Source organism: Oryx dammah, unplaced genomic scaffold (genome assembly GCF_014754425.2).
Source record: "Oryx dammah isolate SB20612 unplaced genomic scaffold, SCBI_Odam_1.1 HiC_scaffold_4, whole genome shotgun sequence".
Taxonomy (NCBI): Eukaryota; Metazoa; Chordata; class Mammalia; order Artiodactyla; family Bovidae; genus Oryx; species Oryx dammah.
In genome coordinates, this window is record NW_024070188.1 from 75,876,473 (window position 1) to 75,892,170 (window position 15,698).

Sequence of the window (15,698 nt, forward strand, 5' to 3'; positions counted from 1 at the left end):
TCCAGGAAGGAGTAAAAACTCATTTAAGACTGCCATTTCTCTAACAATAACGTGTGAACACTTTAGAAGGTGCCAGAAAGACAAAATAAATGATTTGATTATTTTCTTAATGAAATGTACAATCTGATCAGAAATCTGGCATGGAAACAATGAAATATAACAATATGGTAAGAACTAAACTAAAGAAACGAACCAGGTTTCTGGCTAATAAATAAGGAGTGATCAGTTCTGTCTTGCCATGTTCAGTAATTATTCATTCATTCACCACTTGTTCATTTCTTTATTCTTCCTACAAACATGTATAGTGCTAGGTAAACACTGACAACTAAAGTTTCATCCTTGTCTTTGAGGAGCTTAGATTTTGATGAAAAAGAGAAAATGAAGAAATGATATGTGAGCTGCATCTTGAGGGGCAGATACAAGCCAAGCAGAATGCTTCTGGCTTCCAAAACATAAAGAAGGAAAGTTGAGATTCTGAAGGCGAAGAGCGTCACAGCACCCAGGAGAGTAGGGGAGAAAGAATGGGGAAGAGAAGCGGAAAAGAGATGAGATGTGCTAAGATACACGACTGATGGGTAGATGGGAGTAAGATTATAAGGCTCCCAGAGTGACATGATAACGAATTTGTCTGTAGTTTTAAAGATTAATAAGAACTTTTCCCAAGATCTATTTGTGGAGGAATGATAAGATCAATTCTGATTTTGACTGCAGAAGTTTGAGGCAAGGCTGTTGGAAGAGTCCATTGAGGAAGTAAATAAAATAGTTCAACTGGTTTACGTCAAAAGCCTACATTCAAACAGTGGGGGTTAGAGACAAGGACTGGATTGCTAAATTCACAAATCGACATGATGTGAGACAGAAGGAGCTAGAAATGATGTCTTTTCCAACTGAATGATTAGATGGATGCTGCTGCCTCAGAGGATACATGATGAGGAGAAAGCTCTAGGGATTAACGGGGCACAAAGTTTAGGATATGATGAGTCTGGAAATAACAATTCTTAGGTCCAGAAAAGACAACAGAATGTATTGTGCTGAGTTACATCCTGTGGCATAGAGTTGAAGCCCAATGAAGGATGTGTTTCATTCTGAAAGGGGGTGGACTAAGAAGAATGAACTTTAAAAGGTTAAAGGAGGAGGAATCATAGGTGAAGAAAAAGTAATTAGAAAGGAAGGAGGTGAAGCAGGTAAGTGTAGCAAAAAACTAAAGGCGGGACAAGTTTCAAGAAAGAACTTGTGGAGTGGGGAATAAGACTGATGGTATTTAAGGGTACAAACTTGTCATGAGCAGTAATAAGCCACATGGATTGAATGCATAGTAAAATGAATATAAATAACAAGAGCATACTATAATTTCATACTGTGATAAATACTGCTACAATGGCCACCACATTATATATTATCGATGTATCAAAATAATACATTGTACACCTTAGAATTACAATGCTGTGTATCAAGTACATTCAATTAGAAATAATTTTTAAGTAGTGTCATATATACGTGTAAGTGAATCACTTTACACTTGAAACTAACATAATATTGTAAATTTACTAATTAAAAAACAAAAAGCAGTATCAGGCCATGGTTATCAGGTGTTTAGAAACCTACCGTGCCACAGTAAAGTGATCTTAAAAGATGATAAATATTTATTAGTGTGCAGGTTATTGTATATGTCTGCATGTTTCCAAATTTATGTTACACAAACTAGCTACAAAATTACTTTAGAGTTACTAAAAGTTATCTTAAAATTAAAAAAAAAAGAAAAAAAATTTAAAAGAAAGTGTTGGTCAGGATATGATATAAATGTCCTCTTCACTTGAGTTCACCTGGTTTCCCTCACGAAAGTGCAGCTCCCTAGACCCCAACACTGTCCTATGGAGCCAGAACCTCAGGGGATATGGCCAGAGAATGTCCATTTTTAAGAAGCAAGCCTTAGGTGTGCTAAATTATGGAACCACAGGTCTGCTTAGTCAAAGGCAGAGCAGGACAGCATGATGAGGCCTAAAAAGAGCCATTAAAGAGGTCTGCTGACCCCAAATGAGTAGTTTAGCAAGCACCATGGAAACAGCACACAGGCAGCATTTGGCTTCAGAAATACGCTTATGATAAAAGAGGATTGCTGATTATTTTAAGAAAACAGGCAGGGAAGTTGAGTAAATATGGTACAAAACAGGTAGAATTATCTGGCTAAAATAAAAAATTTGATTTTTCGTTCTGTTTAATGCAGTTGAAGGCTTGGAATCACTTTAGAATGTTTTTAGGCAGAGAAAAAGGAACTCATAAGATAAGAATCAAAGACAAGAAAAAGGCGGGAAATGATACGTGAATACAGATGATGGAGCGAGGATGCATAGGAGGTAGGGTCAAGGGTACAAGGGCATGTATAGATACATAAGTTTTGAAAGGAATTTCCCAGTGAGGGCAGAGTGTGAGCAGGAGTTTGGGAGGGACACAGATAGTACTTTTCAACTCTGTTAATATCAAGTAATAGCAGCAAAAAAACCATTATTGAGTCCCTGTTGATGGGCTGGCACGGCTGCATATATGTACACGGAATGCTCTGAAAAGAAAGGGGATGGGGAAGGTGAGCACATGATCAATGATTTCTGCTGCAGCCCTCATTTGAAATTCAATTTTGCTTTTAGACCATAAGCTTTTTAAAAAATATATTGTAGACTTTTTTGTTCAGGAAATGTGCTCACCTTACTGGCACTGCTTATAACAGAAATAAATGGCACGTAAGCAAAATACTTCCATTTCCAAGGTGTCAATCTGGCTTGACCAAAGAAGTATCTGCTTGGAAAAAAATGTCAAGAGCAGTATGTCTTTTAAAACTCTAGAGATGTGATAGGGATTTCTCTGGCAGTACAGTGCTTAAGATTCTATTGATTCTACTGTAGGGGCCACAAGTTCCATCTCTGGTTGGGAAGCTAAGATGCCGCATGCTGAGCAGAAAAAAGAAACAGCAATACCAACTCTAGGGATGTGATATGTTTCAGGTAGGTATCTGCAATGGAATGTTCTCAAAGATGGATAACCTGCACTCAGAATGACCAAATCTCTCTATTCTGTTACTCCCAGATGGTAAAGAAGGGATTCTCAAGCTAGAATTGGTCGCTTAGGGGTGTTTTCCTGCCACACAGGCCAAAGCTAACTCTTTCCCCACCTCCTCGCTCCCATGACTCTCCAGAAAAATCTGATATGCTTCTCTGGTCAGGAGCCACCTTTCGGAAGAAACTCTCATAACCAAACTATGTTGAAAATTTTTATTCATTTTTAATTGCTTAAAATAGATATCATCACTTCTGTTACATTTTCTGTAAATCAATGTTTCTCTCGCAAATGAAAATCTAGTCATGACACCTTCACTTTTCCTTTTTGAATGCTTAAAAGGATTTTCACTATGCTCAGTTCTTGATAGTATCTATATTTCATTAATTATAATAAAACCCCTTATGTTTGAATAACATTTTCAGTGTGTAAAGGCATGTTAAATGTATTACCTTACATTGTTTTAAAAAAAGTATTTAAAAACTGTATTCATATTCTGCAATATATTCAATTGATAGGGAACAGAAAATATGCATTATAATATATTTCCCATGACTTGTAATTACATTCAATATAAGACTTCCCTGATTAGCTTTCTGACCTGCCTCTTGAGAAATCTGTATGCAGGTCAGGAAGCAAGAGTTAGAACTGGACATGGAACAACAGACTGGTTCCAAATGGGAAAAGGAGTACGTCAAGGCTGTATATTGTCACCCTGCTTATTTAACTTCTATGCAGAGTACATCATGAGAAATGCTGGGCTGGAAGAAGCACAAGCTGGAATCAAGATTGCCGGGAGAAATATCAATCACCTCAGATACGCAGATGACACCACCCTTATGGCAGAAAGTGAAGAGGAGCTAAAAAGCCTCTTGATGAAAGTGAAAGAGGAGAGTGAAAAAGTTGGCTTCAAGCTCAACATTCAGAAAACGAAGATCATGGCATCCGGTCCCATCACTTCATGGGAAATAGATGGGGAAACAGTGGAAACAGTGTCAGACTTTATTTTTGGGGGCTCCAAAATCACTGCAGATGGTGATTGCAGCCATGAAATTAAAAGACACTTACTCCTTGGAAGGAAAGTTATGACCAACCTAGATAGCATATTGAAAAGCAGAGACATTACTTTGCCAACAAAGGTCTGTCTAGTCAAGGCTATGGTTTTTCCAGTGGTCATGTATGGATGTGAGAGTTGGACTGTGAAGAAGGCTGAGCGCCGAAGAACTGATGTTCTTGAACTGTGGTGCTGGAGGAAACTCTTGAGAGTCCCTTGGACTGCAAGGAGATCCAACCAACCCATTCTGAAGGACATCAGCCCTGGGATTTCTTTGAAAGGAATGATGCTAAAGCTGAAACTCCAGTCCTTTGGCCACCTCATGCAAAGAGTTGACTCATTGGAAAAGACTCTGATGTTGGGAGGGATTGGGGGCAGGAAGAGAAGGGGACGACAGAGGATGAGATGGCTGGATGGTATCACTGACTCGATGGACATGAGTCTGAGTGAACTCCGGGAGCTCGTGCTGCGATTCATGGTGTCGCAAAGAGTCGGACATGACTGAGCGACTGAACTGAACTGAAATTTGCTTTCTGAGTATAATTTGTACTTGCCTTGAGAGCATTTGAAAACATTAGCCTTGAACAATAATTCCAAGGACTTTTACACACAACCCACTCACATTTCTCTCATATGTCAGACAAAATTCACCTGAAGGTTGGTTAGAGAAGCTATTGGGTATAAAGTTCAGGATGCATATCCTACCAACAATGATCATGGCATGGGCTTGGGGTTTAACATGACCTTGGCCTTCCTGCCTCAGTGTCCCACCCATATGGAGAGGACAGTCTACAATCAATAAAGCCACTGGAATAGGACTGAAGAGTGGCTCATTGATCTGATATGTCTGTCTTGGTTTTACCCCAGTTAAGAATGTCCTCGCAGGAACCTCTTCCACTGGACCAGCTTCCTGTCTTCAGATCTGGTAGGATGTGAATGATGACCATGCTTTGGGATGGGGCTTTACAATAAACTTACAACAGCATCAGGCTTTTGTGTGGAGCTAAAGGCTTCGAGTTGGTGATGGACAGGGAGGCCTGGCGTGTTGCAGTTCCTGGGGTCGCAAAGAGTTGGACACAACTGAGCGACTGAACTGAACTGAACTGAACTGAAAGGCTTTGAGGGTTCCTCACTCAGTGCCTGCTTCCTTCTTGCTGCTGCTGCTGCTAAGTCACATCAGTCGTGGCCGACTCTGTGCGACCCCATAGACGGCAGCCCATCAGGCTCCCCTGCCCCTGGGATTCTCCAGGCAAGAACACTGGAGTGGGTTGCCATTTCCTTCTCCAATGCATGAAAGTGAAAGGTTAAAGTGAAGACGCTCAGTCATGTCCGACTCTTAGCGACCCCGTGGACTGCAGCCCACTAGGCTCCTCTGTCCATGGGATTTTCCAGGCAAGAGTACTGGAGTGGGGTGCCACCCCCTTCTCCTTACTCTTGTTCAAACTGTTGTTATTTATGCCTATGTTCTTTCTTCCTTCCCATGGGAAATTCCCTGGAAAGTAAGAACTGTGAATTTCTACTTTGAGTTTTCTCTTTCCATTTTTGGCTGCCATACTAAGCTCAGTACCCTGCACAAAGCTGGGTTCTGTTTAAATATCTACTTTCCCTGATGGCTCAGAGGGTAAAGAATTTGCCTGCAATGCAGGAAGACACAGGAGATACAGTTCAATCTTTGAGTCAGGAAGATCCTCTGGAGAAGGAAAAGGCAACTCATTCTAGTATTCTTGCCTGAAAAATCCCATGGACAGAGGAGTCTGACGGGCTACTGTCTAACAGGTCACAAAGAGTCAGACACGAATGAGTGACTAAGCAAGCAAGCAAACATTAATAACTGGTATTCTAACTAAAATATTTTTATTTTGTTAACATATTTTATTTGACATTAAATGTATACTTAAATTTTCTTCTAGATCATTTGCTAATGATATATTTGTTAAGGACAAAAATTGATTTTCTTGGTTCAAAATTCACTTACAAAAATGATCCAAGACACAAAGGCTATGAATAAACACTGTTCCACCAGATATTATCTACAGTAGCCAAATAATTTACAGATCAGTAATCCCGTATAGTATTGAAGGAGTTCCAGTAGTCAGAGCAGTTAGTGTAATATGTCAAGGGCATTGTGACATGGAAATGCTTGTTCATATAGTCCATTAAGGACAAGTTCCTCTTTCAAATGAATGTGTAAATCTTAGTAAAGTCAGGGAGGGTGAAGGCTTAAGTGGTTCTCCTTTCCCATTTTTAAAAAAGTGCACTTTACCACAAATAGCAAAATACATTGTGTGTGTAAGTGTTGGGGGAGGGGAAGGGTGCTGATATGAGCTGAGAGGAGGTGGGGGATAAAGTCCCCATACATCACCCTGAACTATTAAAGTTGATATTGGTGGGAGAGGGATCATTCTTTTTTCAGAGAAATGTCCTACTTTTTTTTTTTTTCTCTATTTCTTTAAAGGCAACTTTGACTAAAGTGTCAACAATAGTTTTATTTATCTATCACTGTAAGAAGTTTGAGCAACATTCTTCTTGGTAGCATCCAGGATTATAATTCAAAATAAGTGTTTCCAGATATCACTTGTCTGGGTAAGTTTAGCAAAGCTGGTCTATCTGTAAGTCCCTACACCTGGTTCCTCTTTCAGAGTCTCCTGTGCTTCCTGAGTATTTGATCTTTCTTGCAAAGGGATCTAATATCAAATCCAGTTGTACGGCTTCTTAATATTGCCACATGAATACACACATATACACATACATACACATTTCATATATACCTCACTACTTTCCTTCAGACAAATTTAGTAGATACATAGACCAAAACCCAAAAAAAAATTCATGTGCTCAATATATCAGAACCAAAAGTACCATTAATAAATTCTATCCATCAATAGGGGTTTATTCGGGCGATGTTACAGTACAAAAAAAATGTTGAAAAATGAAGTGAAAATTCCTGATGTAATGTTATTCTAACTGAATAAAAATCATTAGGTAAATATCTCCATTATACACTAAATTACCATTTTAGACATGCATTTCCCCATTTGCACATATGTTTGAAAACCTTTATACTAGTCAGTGACCAAAACCTACTGATATACCTAAAGAGAAACAACTTTCTCTCACACACACAACCCTCCAGGCTGCTGAAACATGAGAGATTATTTTATTTCATAAAGGGAACACTTTCAGTTACAAAGCTGTGAACTGGCCATGACTGAATTTTAGTTTTAGCAGCAGCCGTCCTTTAAATAACAGACGATGGACTGACAGGATCTTTCCACTGGACCTTGTTTCTGAATCCCTTTCCTGTGTCTCAGACTCTCTACTGTAACCATACCCCTCATGTGACGATTCTAATTCAGAGACAACTGGATACTGAGCCATGACAAAGCCCATTAACCTTTCCATCTAGCTTCACAGGCCGGCAGAGGGACAAGAAAAACCAACAAATAACTCCTAGGAGTGCATGGCCAACAACCTCCTAACAGCAGTCAGCCCCACTTCACGCTGGCAAAAACAATTATGGATTAAAAGGCCAGCATCCATCCTATCACCCCCACGTAACAAGAAAGTTATGCCCAAGGGAAGAAACTCAAGGAGGTGCCTGCCTTGCGACATTGCAGTTACAGTCCGGGAGGTCTGCATCCGCACAGCCATCATCTGCCATCCTCGGGCCACAAGAATCTTCCGCCACCACCATGAAGTATCTATCCACTTGCAAAAGTTAGGTTTGCAGAGCAAAAGGCTGAATCTTGCGTGGGGATGAAAGGTTCCCTGGTCTGTGTATGGAAGTATGAAAATGCTCCCTCCAGACAAATGTTGGTAAGTCTCTGCCTGATAATATGACACTGAGCAGTGAGTGACAAGTGGTCATGCTTCTAAATAAAACCTACATTCATTAACATGTGCCAGGCTTGATCTCCTGGAATGTAGGCCACGAGGGTAAGAAGGGGAAAGGCTCAGGGTAATCTGGAAGGAGGGGGAGGCTCCAGGTCTAAAGAAAGAAGGGAGCAGAATAAGACTGGCTGCAGACACATCGCCATTCTGGAAGGACCATCCCCCTTTTCTAGCAGGCAGTCTGTTAAGTTGGAAAAGATATTTGAAAAGACAAATGACCCAAACATAAACAAGCAAAACCGCCACAAGTACAGCAAACTGTAGTAGCAAAAAGGAGCAACTTCTATTTTTCTACAGTTTGCTTGCCAGCTAAGTGATGTAAGTAGGAATCTAAGGGGTTGTTTGGGAAGATGGGATGGGCAAGAAATTCTGCTGAAAAGTGATTGGTCTTCACTTTGATGAATTACTCATCCTCCCAGTACTTCAATTATATGGTGTAAAAGGTTATCAGGAAGATTAAATGAGGTGGTACCTGTAAACCACTTAGCACCTCCCTGACTGTAACTGCAATGTGGAAAGGCAGGCACCTCCTTGAGTTTCTTCCCTTGGGCATAACTTTCTTGTTACTGGGGGTAATAGGATGGATGCTGGCGTTTTAATCCATAATTGTTTTTGCCAGTGTGAAGTGGGGCTGACTGCTGTTAGGAGGTTGTTGGCCATGGACTCCTAAGAGTTATTCTTAGCACAATATATTTATTCCAATGAACTAAATATAAGGCAAGGCTTTATAGACAATTTGAGCAGGAAAAGGAATGAAGAAATACTATTCTCCACTTACCTCAACCTTTGTCTTTTTAAAACTAATGATATAAAGTGACAAAAATAACATGTTCATTTTAAGGTAATTAAAAAAATATATGTTCATTTGTTTTGTGAAATTTCAGTTAACTTGAGGGGGGAGGGATGGAATTGCAAGAATTTCTAAATTTTCTGCACTGATTCTAAATAAACTTCATAATTTAAGCTTTTAAAGAAAATAAGTTCAAAAGTGATTCATTACTGGTAATTAAAAAAAGAAATGTGACCAATGCTGTCTGCTTTAAGTCCTTTGAGGATTTTAAAATACATACACACAAATGACTTATGAATAAATAAATAGGCAATAAACATTTGCTAAGCTTTTTTTTAAGGCCAATGTGATGAATTTTAACTAAAATAAAACAAAGCACTTAGTTCTGGTTATATGAGTTGATTGCTTTTAAAATAGTAATATATTTTCTTAAAGAAGCAAACCTGAATTTTTACATTAAAAAAAATCCAGAAAACTTAGTTAAAAGTAAAATTATTTTTAAAATGCTTTAAAGATATAATATTTTTATTCTTTATAAAACAATCACTTCACTGATATATTATTTTCATCAAGATGGAAAATACTGGTTGCAATTCCATAATAGAAGGTAAATTTGTTTGTTCTTGATTACTACCAACATTAAAAAAACTGAGATCTTTAAAATTTGTTATTGCCATTATTTCCTTAGAAAATTCCCTTTTACTATATTTGCATTTTTCCATGGGTTAATTTTTTTTTCCATGTTCACTATTCTTAGCACAATATATTTATTCCAGTGAACTAAATATAAGGCAAGGCTTTACAGACATGGTTATTATAGTAGCAAAAAATGACAATAATATAAAGTTTCATCAGTAGGGAAAATACTAGATAAATCACATTATATAAAACTATGGAATGATCTAAAAGAATAAGATTGGCACATATAGTATATGAGAGTATACATGATCCTTTCCCTGTGTTGTTTCATTGGAGAAGTGGCAGTTATTTTAACGAACATTTTGAAAATGAGGAATCCGGGACTCAGAGAGGTTATACAGTAAGCCCTAGGTCACACAGCCAGAGCAAGGTGAACTAAAGCTAGGATGGTGTCATTTCTGAGCTTGCTGCATCAAAGCATTTCCGATTCTGGCTTGACTTTTCTGAATGGATCACCATGAGGTAATACCAGCCACAAATTCCAAGAATTAGTTTTTCTTTTTCTTCTAGTTTGGGCAGAGCTCCCACTGGACTGAAATCCCTACTGGGGGCAGCTGCTTCAACTTTGCAAAGCCCTCCTTATTCTCCATGAGCCTCTAAACTCCCTCTAGGATGAGAGCTGACATTTATTGACTGAGTGCTTCACTCTGCTAAGTGGTTTACAGGTACCACCTCATTTAATCCTCCTGATAACCTTTTACACCATATAATTGAAGCACTGAGAGGATGAGTAATTCATCAAATATCACAGTGCAGGTGAAGCAGAAACATTTTATAGTTAAGGCAAGTGAAGCCCCAAGCCCAGGCTCCGCTATATTACTATCTGCATGTAGGGTACTTTTCACATGCTGTCTCAGGCTGAGAAGCTCAACAAAATACTGGAGGGACTACTACATGCAAAGAACTACATTAGGTTCTGGGGTTACTGTGGTCATCAAGTTTGATACACTGAACATTTCAACAGAGGAAAGAAACTTTCAATAATCTTCAAAATGGGATATTAATTATAAACAAGGGAACTGCTACCGACTGTGTACAGAAAGCCTAGATAAGAAGTAAAGTAAAGTAAGTAAAGTTGCTCAGTCATGTCCGACTCTTTGCGACCCCATGGACACCAGGCTCCTCCGTCCATGGGATTTTCTAGGCAAGAGTACTGGAGTGGGTTGCCTTCTCCTTCTCCAGGGAACTTCCCAACCCAGGGATCGAACCTAGGTCTACCCGCATTGTAGACAGACGCTTTACCGTCTGAGCCACCAGATAAGAAGGGTGTGATCTAATCTGGAGAAAAAGAAGAACATGAAGAAGAAATAGGAGCTGGCTGGTCCAGACAGAGAGAGAGAGAGAGCAGGAAGATGAAACAGAAGAGGGGAGGCTCTCAGGTGAGGAGCCCTGTATCCTTGCTTTATCACTCTTATGTTTGGAGAATCATTTTCTTTTTCATCTTTATATCCCCAGAGGGGTGTCTGGAAACTATACCTGCCTATCTGCTTTGGTCATGAGATGTTACTGAAATCTATTATGTTTCTCTACACACTGCCTAAGGCTGCTTTTGGGATTTATCGGCAGAGGGCTTTGTCAGAGGCTGTTCCGACCACAAAGCCTCAAATATTAGTCATATAGTAATCCAGTCCTGAGAGAGTTTGCCAGCTTCTACCATGTGGCAATATGCAGAGGAAGTATTAATACTTCATACGCTTTTGTATACAGGAGGCATTCCATAGTTTTTAAAAATTGTATTTGTTTTTCCTGTTTTTGAGATCCATGAATGATGGTAAAGTGGACATGACCAAGCAGAAGATGGCAAGAGTGAACATTGACATCTTAGGAATCAGTAAACTAAAATGGATGGGAATAGGTGAATTTAAATCAGATGACCATTACATCCATTACTATGGGCAAGCTGCTGCTGCTGCTAAGTCACTTCAGTCGTGTCCAACTCTGTGTGACCCATGCTGCTACTGCTAACTCGCTTCAGTCATGTCCAAATTGGTGAGACCCCATAGACGGCAGCCCATCAGGCTCCCCCATCCCTGGGATTCTCCAGGTAAGAACACTGGAGTAGGTTGCCATTTCCTTCTCCAATGCAGGAAAGTGAAAAATGAAAGTGAAGTCGCTCAGTCGTGTCTGACTCGTCGCGACCCCATGGACTGCTACCAGGCTCCTCTGTCCATGGGATTTTCCAGGCAAGAGTACTGGACTGGGGTGCCACTGCCTTCTCCACTATGGGCAAGAATCCCCTAGAAAAAATGAAGTAGCTCTCCTAGTTAACAAAAGAGTCCAAAATTCAGTGCTTGGGTGCAATCTCAAAAACAACAGAACGATTTCAGTTTGGTTCCAAGGCAAATCATTCAGTATCATAAGTAATCCAAGTCTGTGCCCCAAACACAAACGCTTAAGAAGCTTAAGTTGACTGGTTCTATAAAGACCTACAAGATCTTCTAGAATGACACCAAAAACAATGTCATTTTCATCACAGGGGATTGGAATGCAAAAGTAGGAAGTCAAAGATACCTGGAGTAACAGGCAAGTTTGGTCTTGGAGTACAAAATGAAGCAGGGCAAAGGCTAACAGAGTTTTGTCAAGAGAACACATTGGTCATAGCAAACATCCTCTTCCAACAATACAAGAGAAGTCTCTACACATGGACATCACCGGATGGTCAATACCAAAATGAGACTGACTATATTCTTTGCAGTTAAAGATGGAGAAATTTTATATAGTCAGTAAGAACAAGACCCAGAGCTGACTGTGGCTCACCTCCTTATTGTAAAATTCAGGCTTAAATTGAAGACAGTAGAAGAAACCACTACATGATTCAGTTATGACCTAAATCAAATTCCTTATGATTATACAGTGGAGGCAACAAATAGATTCAGGGATGAGATCTGATAGAAAGAGTGCCTGAAAAACTATGGACAGAGGTTTGTGACACTGTAAAGGAGGTGACAAAAATGATCCCAAAGAAAAAGAAATGCAAAGCTTAAGAAGAGGTGTAAGAATACACAGAAGAAATTTACAAAAAAGATCTTAATGACCCAGATAACCATGAAGGTGTGGTCACTCACTTAGTGCCAGACATCCTGGAGTCTGAAGTCAAGTGGGACTTAGGAAGCATCACTACAAACAAGGCTAGTGGAGGTGATGGAATTCCAGCTGAGCTATTTAAAACTTCGAAAATAGAATGCTGTAAAAGTGCTGCATTCAATATGCAAGAAAATTTGGAAAACTCAGCAATGAGTGGCCACAGGACTGGAAAAGGTCAGTTTGCATTCTAATCTCAAAGAATGGCAGTGCCAAAGAATGTTCTAAATACCGAACAATTGTGCTCATTTCATACTCTAGTAAGGTTATGCTCAAAATCCTTCAAGCTGGGCTTCAGCACTATGTGAACTGAGAACCTGCAGATGTACAAGCTGGATTTAGAAAAGGCAGAGATCAAATTGCCAACATATGCTGGATCATAGAGAAATCAGGGGAATTCCAGAAAAACATTTACTTCTGCTTCATCGACTACATTAAAGCCTTTAATGGTGTGGATCACAACAAACTGTGGAAAATTCTTAAAGAGATGGGAATACCAGACCACCTCACCTGTCTCCTGAGAAATCTGTATGCAGGTCAAGAAGCAACAGTTAAAACTGAACATGGAACAATGGACTGGTTCAAAATCGGGAAAGGAGTATGACAAGGCTGTATATTGTTGTCCTGGTTATTTAACTTATGTGCAGAGTACATCATGTGAAATGCTAGGCTGGATGAATCACCAAATGGAATTAAGATTGCCAGGAGAAATATCAACAACCTCAGATATGCAGATGATACCACTCTAGTGGCAGAAAGTGAAGAGGAACTCAAGAGACTCTTGTTGAGGGTGAATGAGGAAGTGAAAAAGATGGCTTAAAACTCATCATTCAAAGAACTAAGATCATGGCACCTTGTTTCATCACTTCATGGCAAATAGAAAGGGAAAAGATGGAACTACTGAGAGGTTTTATTTTCTTGGGCTCTAAAATCACTGCAGGTGGTGACTACAGGCGTGAAATTAAAAGACACTTGCTTCTTGGAAGGAAAGCTATGACAAACCTAGATATCCTACTAAAAAGCAGAGACATTACTTTGCCAACAAAGGTCCATATAGTCAGAGCTATGATTTTTTTCAGTAGTGATGTACATATGTGAGAGTTGGGCAATAAAGAAGGCTGAGTGCTGAAGAATGTAATGCTTAGGAACTGTGGTGCTGGAGAAGACTCTTGAGAGTCCCTTGGACAGCAAGGAAATCAAACCAATGAATCCTAAATGAAATCGAGGACTGATGTTGAAGCTCCAATCCTTTGGCTACTTGATTCGAAGAGCCGACTCATTGGGAAAGACCTTGATGTTGGGAAAGATTGATGGCAAAAGGAAAAGCGAGCAACAGAAAATGAGATGGTTGGCTGGCATTACCAACTCAACGGATGTGAATTTGAACAAACTTGGAGATAGTGAAGGACTATTGGGTGTGTTGCAGTTCATGGGGTCACAAAGAGTTGGACACAACTTAGTGACTGAGCAACAACAATGATGAAAGGTGCAGAGTTCGGTGAACATACTAAAATTCACTGAATTGAATACTTTTGATAGATAAGGTGTATGGCATGTGAATTATATCTCAAGCTTCCCTGATGGCTCCCACGGTAAAGCGTCTGCCCGCAATGCGGGAGACCCGGGTTCGATTCCTGGGTCGGGAAAGTCCCCTAGAGAAGGAAAAGGCAATCCACTCCAGCACTCTTGCTTGGAAAATCCCATGGATGGAGGAGCCTGATAGGCTACAGTCCATGGGGTCGCAAAGAGTTGGACACAACTGAGCGACTTCACTTCAAAGCTATTATTAAAATAATAATTTTACTGGATTCCCTGGTAACTCGGATGGTAAAAAATCCGCCTGCAATGCAGGAGACCTGGGTTTGATCCCTAGGTTGGAAAGATCCCCTGAAGTAGGAAATGGCAAGCTACTCCAGTATTCTTGCCTGAGAAATCCCAAGGACAGAGGAGCCTGGAGGGCAACTGTCCATAGGATCTCAAAGAGTTGGGGGACTAACAATTTCATTATTGAAGTAACATATAACTAATGTGTGCTTTGTTTTGGTAATGCGTATTTTAGGTTTGGTGAGGAAAGAAGAATATCCCTCTATTGGAGAGTCCAGTTAACTAAAAAAAGAAAGTCATCACAACAGAGTAAACAACTTGAATCTGACCTTCCTAGATACCAAGATGGGAAATGTTGAATAAAGCATTCTCTATTTATTAGAAGCTCTGAACAACTAAGGCTACAGGACATTTTCTGTCAGTCCAGGCTCTGGAAAATTGCCACTTGGGTTTTTGCACAGGGTTCAGAAATGAGAGCTAGAATCCTTGAAGACAGTATTACAGAAATGATCAGTTACACTGATGACTGTTAATTACATTGGCTCTTAATTAAAGGTGAAAGCTCAGAAATGCTTTTGTCTAGGCTAGCACTGACCAACAGAGCTTTCTGGGATGATGAAAATGTTCTGGGTCTGCAGTATCCAATAAGGTGGCCACTATCCTCGTGTGGTTTCTGAGCACTGGAAATGTGCCTTGTGCAACTGACCATGATTAAAATTAAATTCTAAATGAATTGTATTCCATTCCAGCTCATTTAAATAGCCATTAAATAGCATGTAAGCCAGTCACTGTTACGTTGGACTGAGTAGGACTAGAAAGCATACTGGAACATCATCCACTGAGCCCTAAAAATAAGTGCAATTTTTTTTGTTATCTTAAAAAGCTGACAATGCTTGTTGACAGTTTAAAAATTCAATGCAACATCTACTGCGTACCTAGAATGGTCTAAGCTAGCTAATCAACTAGTAATAGGAAGCAGACTCAAAGTTATGCATTCTATTCGTCCGTAACAGGTTATTATCTGTGAATCTTTTTTCTTTCTCCCCCCCCCCATTTTCTGTTAGCTGGAAAGCTGTTCACCTGAAAATATGATCATTTTCAATAACAACTTCTCTATTCCCCAAAAAGCACCAAAACAACATAAAAATATCAAAAGACAAGTTATGTTCTGCTTTAATGAATCAATGTTAAAAAATTTTTTTAGAAGAGGGAGGCGGATGGAATGAGACTGAATCATAGAAACTTAGTATTTCAACTGGCAGGTCACAGTTGAAGACGGGTGTGGGAGATGGGCATCTAGCCTGTGCACTA

General features: G+C 39.7%; 1 protein-coding gene across 16 annotated transcripts in view; it reads right to left on the reverse strand.

Annotated features, from left to right (window-relative positions):
- Positions 1-15,698, reverse strand: part of SYNE1 (spectrin repeat containing nuclear envelope protein 1) — a 494,970-nt gene that overhangs the window by 52,400 nt on the left and 426,872 nt on the right. Inside the window, exon 1 of one of the 16 annotated variants that reach the window (XM_040238712.1) lies at positions 7,705-7,908. The exons of the other annotated variants lie outside the window; for them this stretch is intronic. Within the exon in view, the coding sequence (XP_040094646.1) occupies positions 7,705-7,796 (92 nt within the window). The 5' untranslated portion in view covers positions 7,797-7,908. Of the gene's footprint in view, positions 1-7,704; positions 7,909-15,698 lie in introns of those variants that run through there. 16 annotated transcript variants of the gene reach the window in all.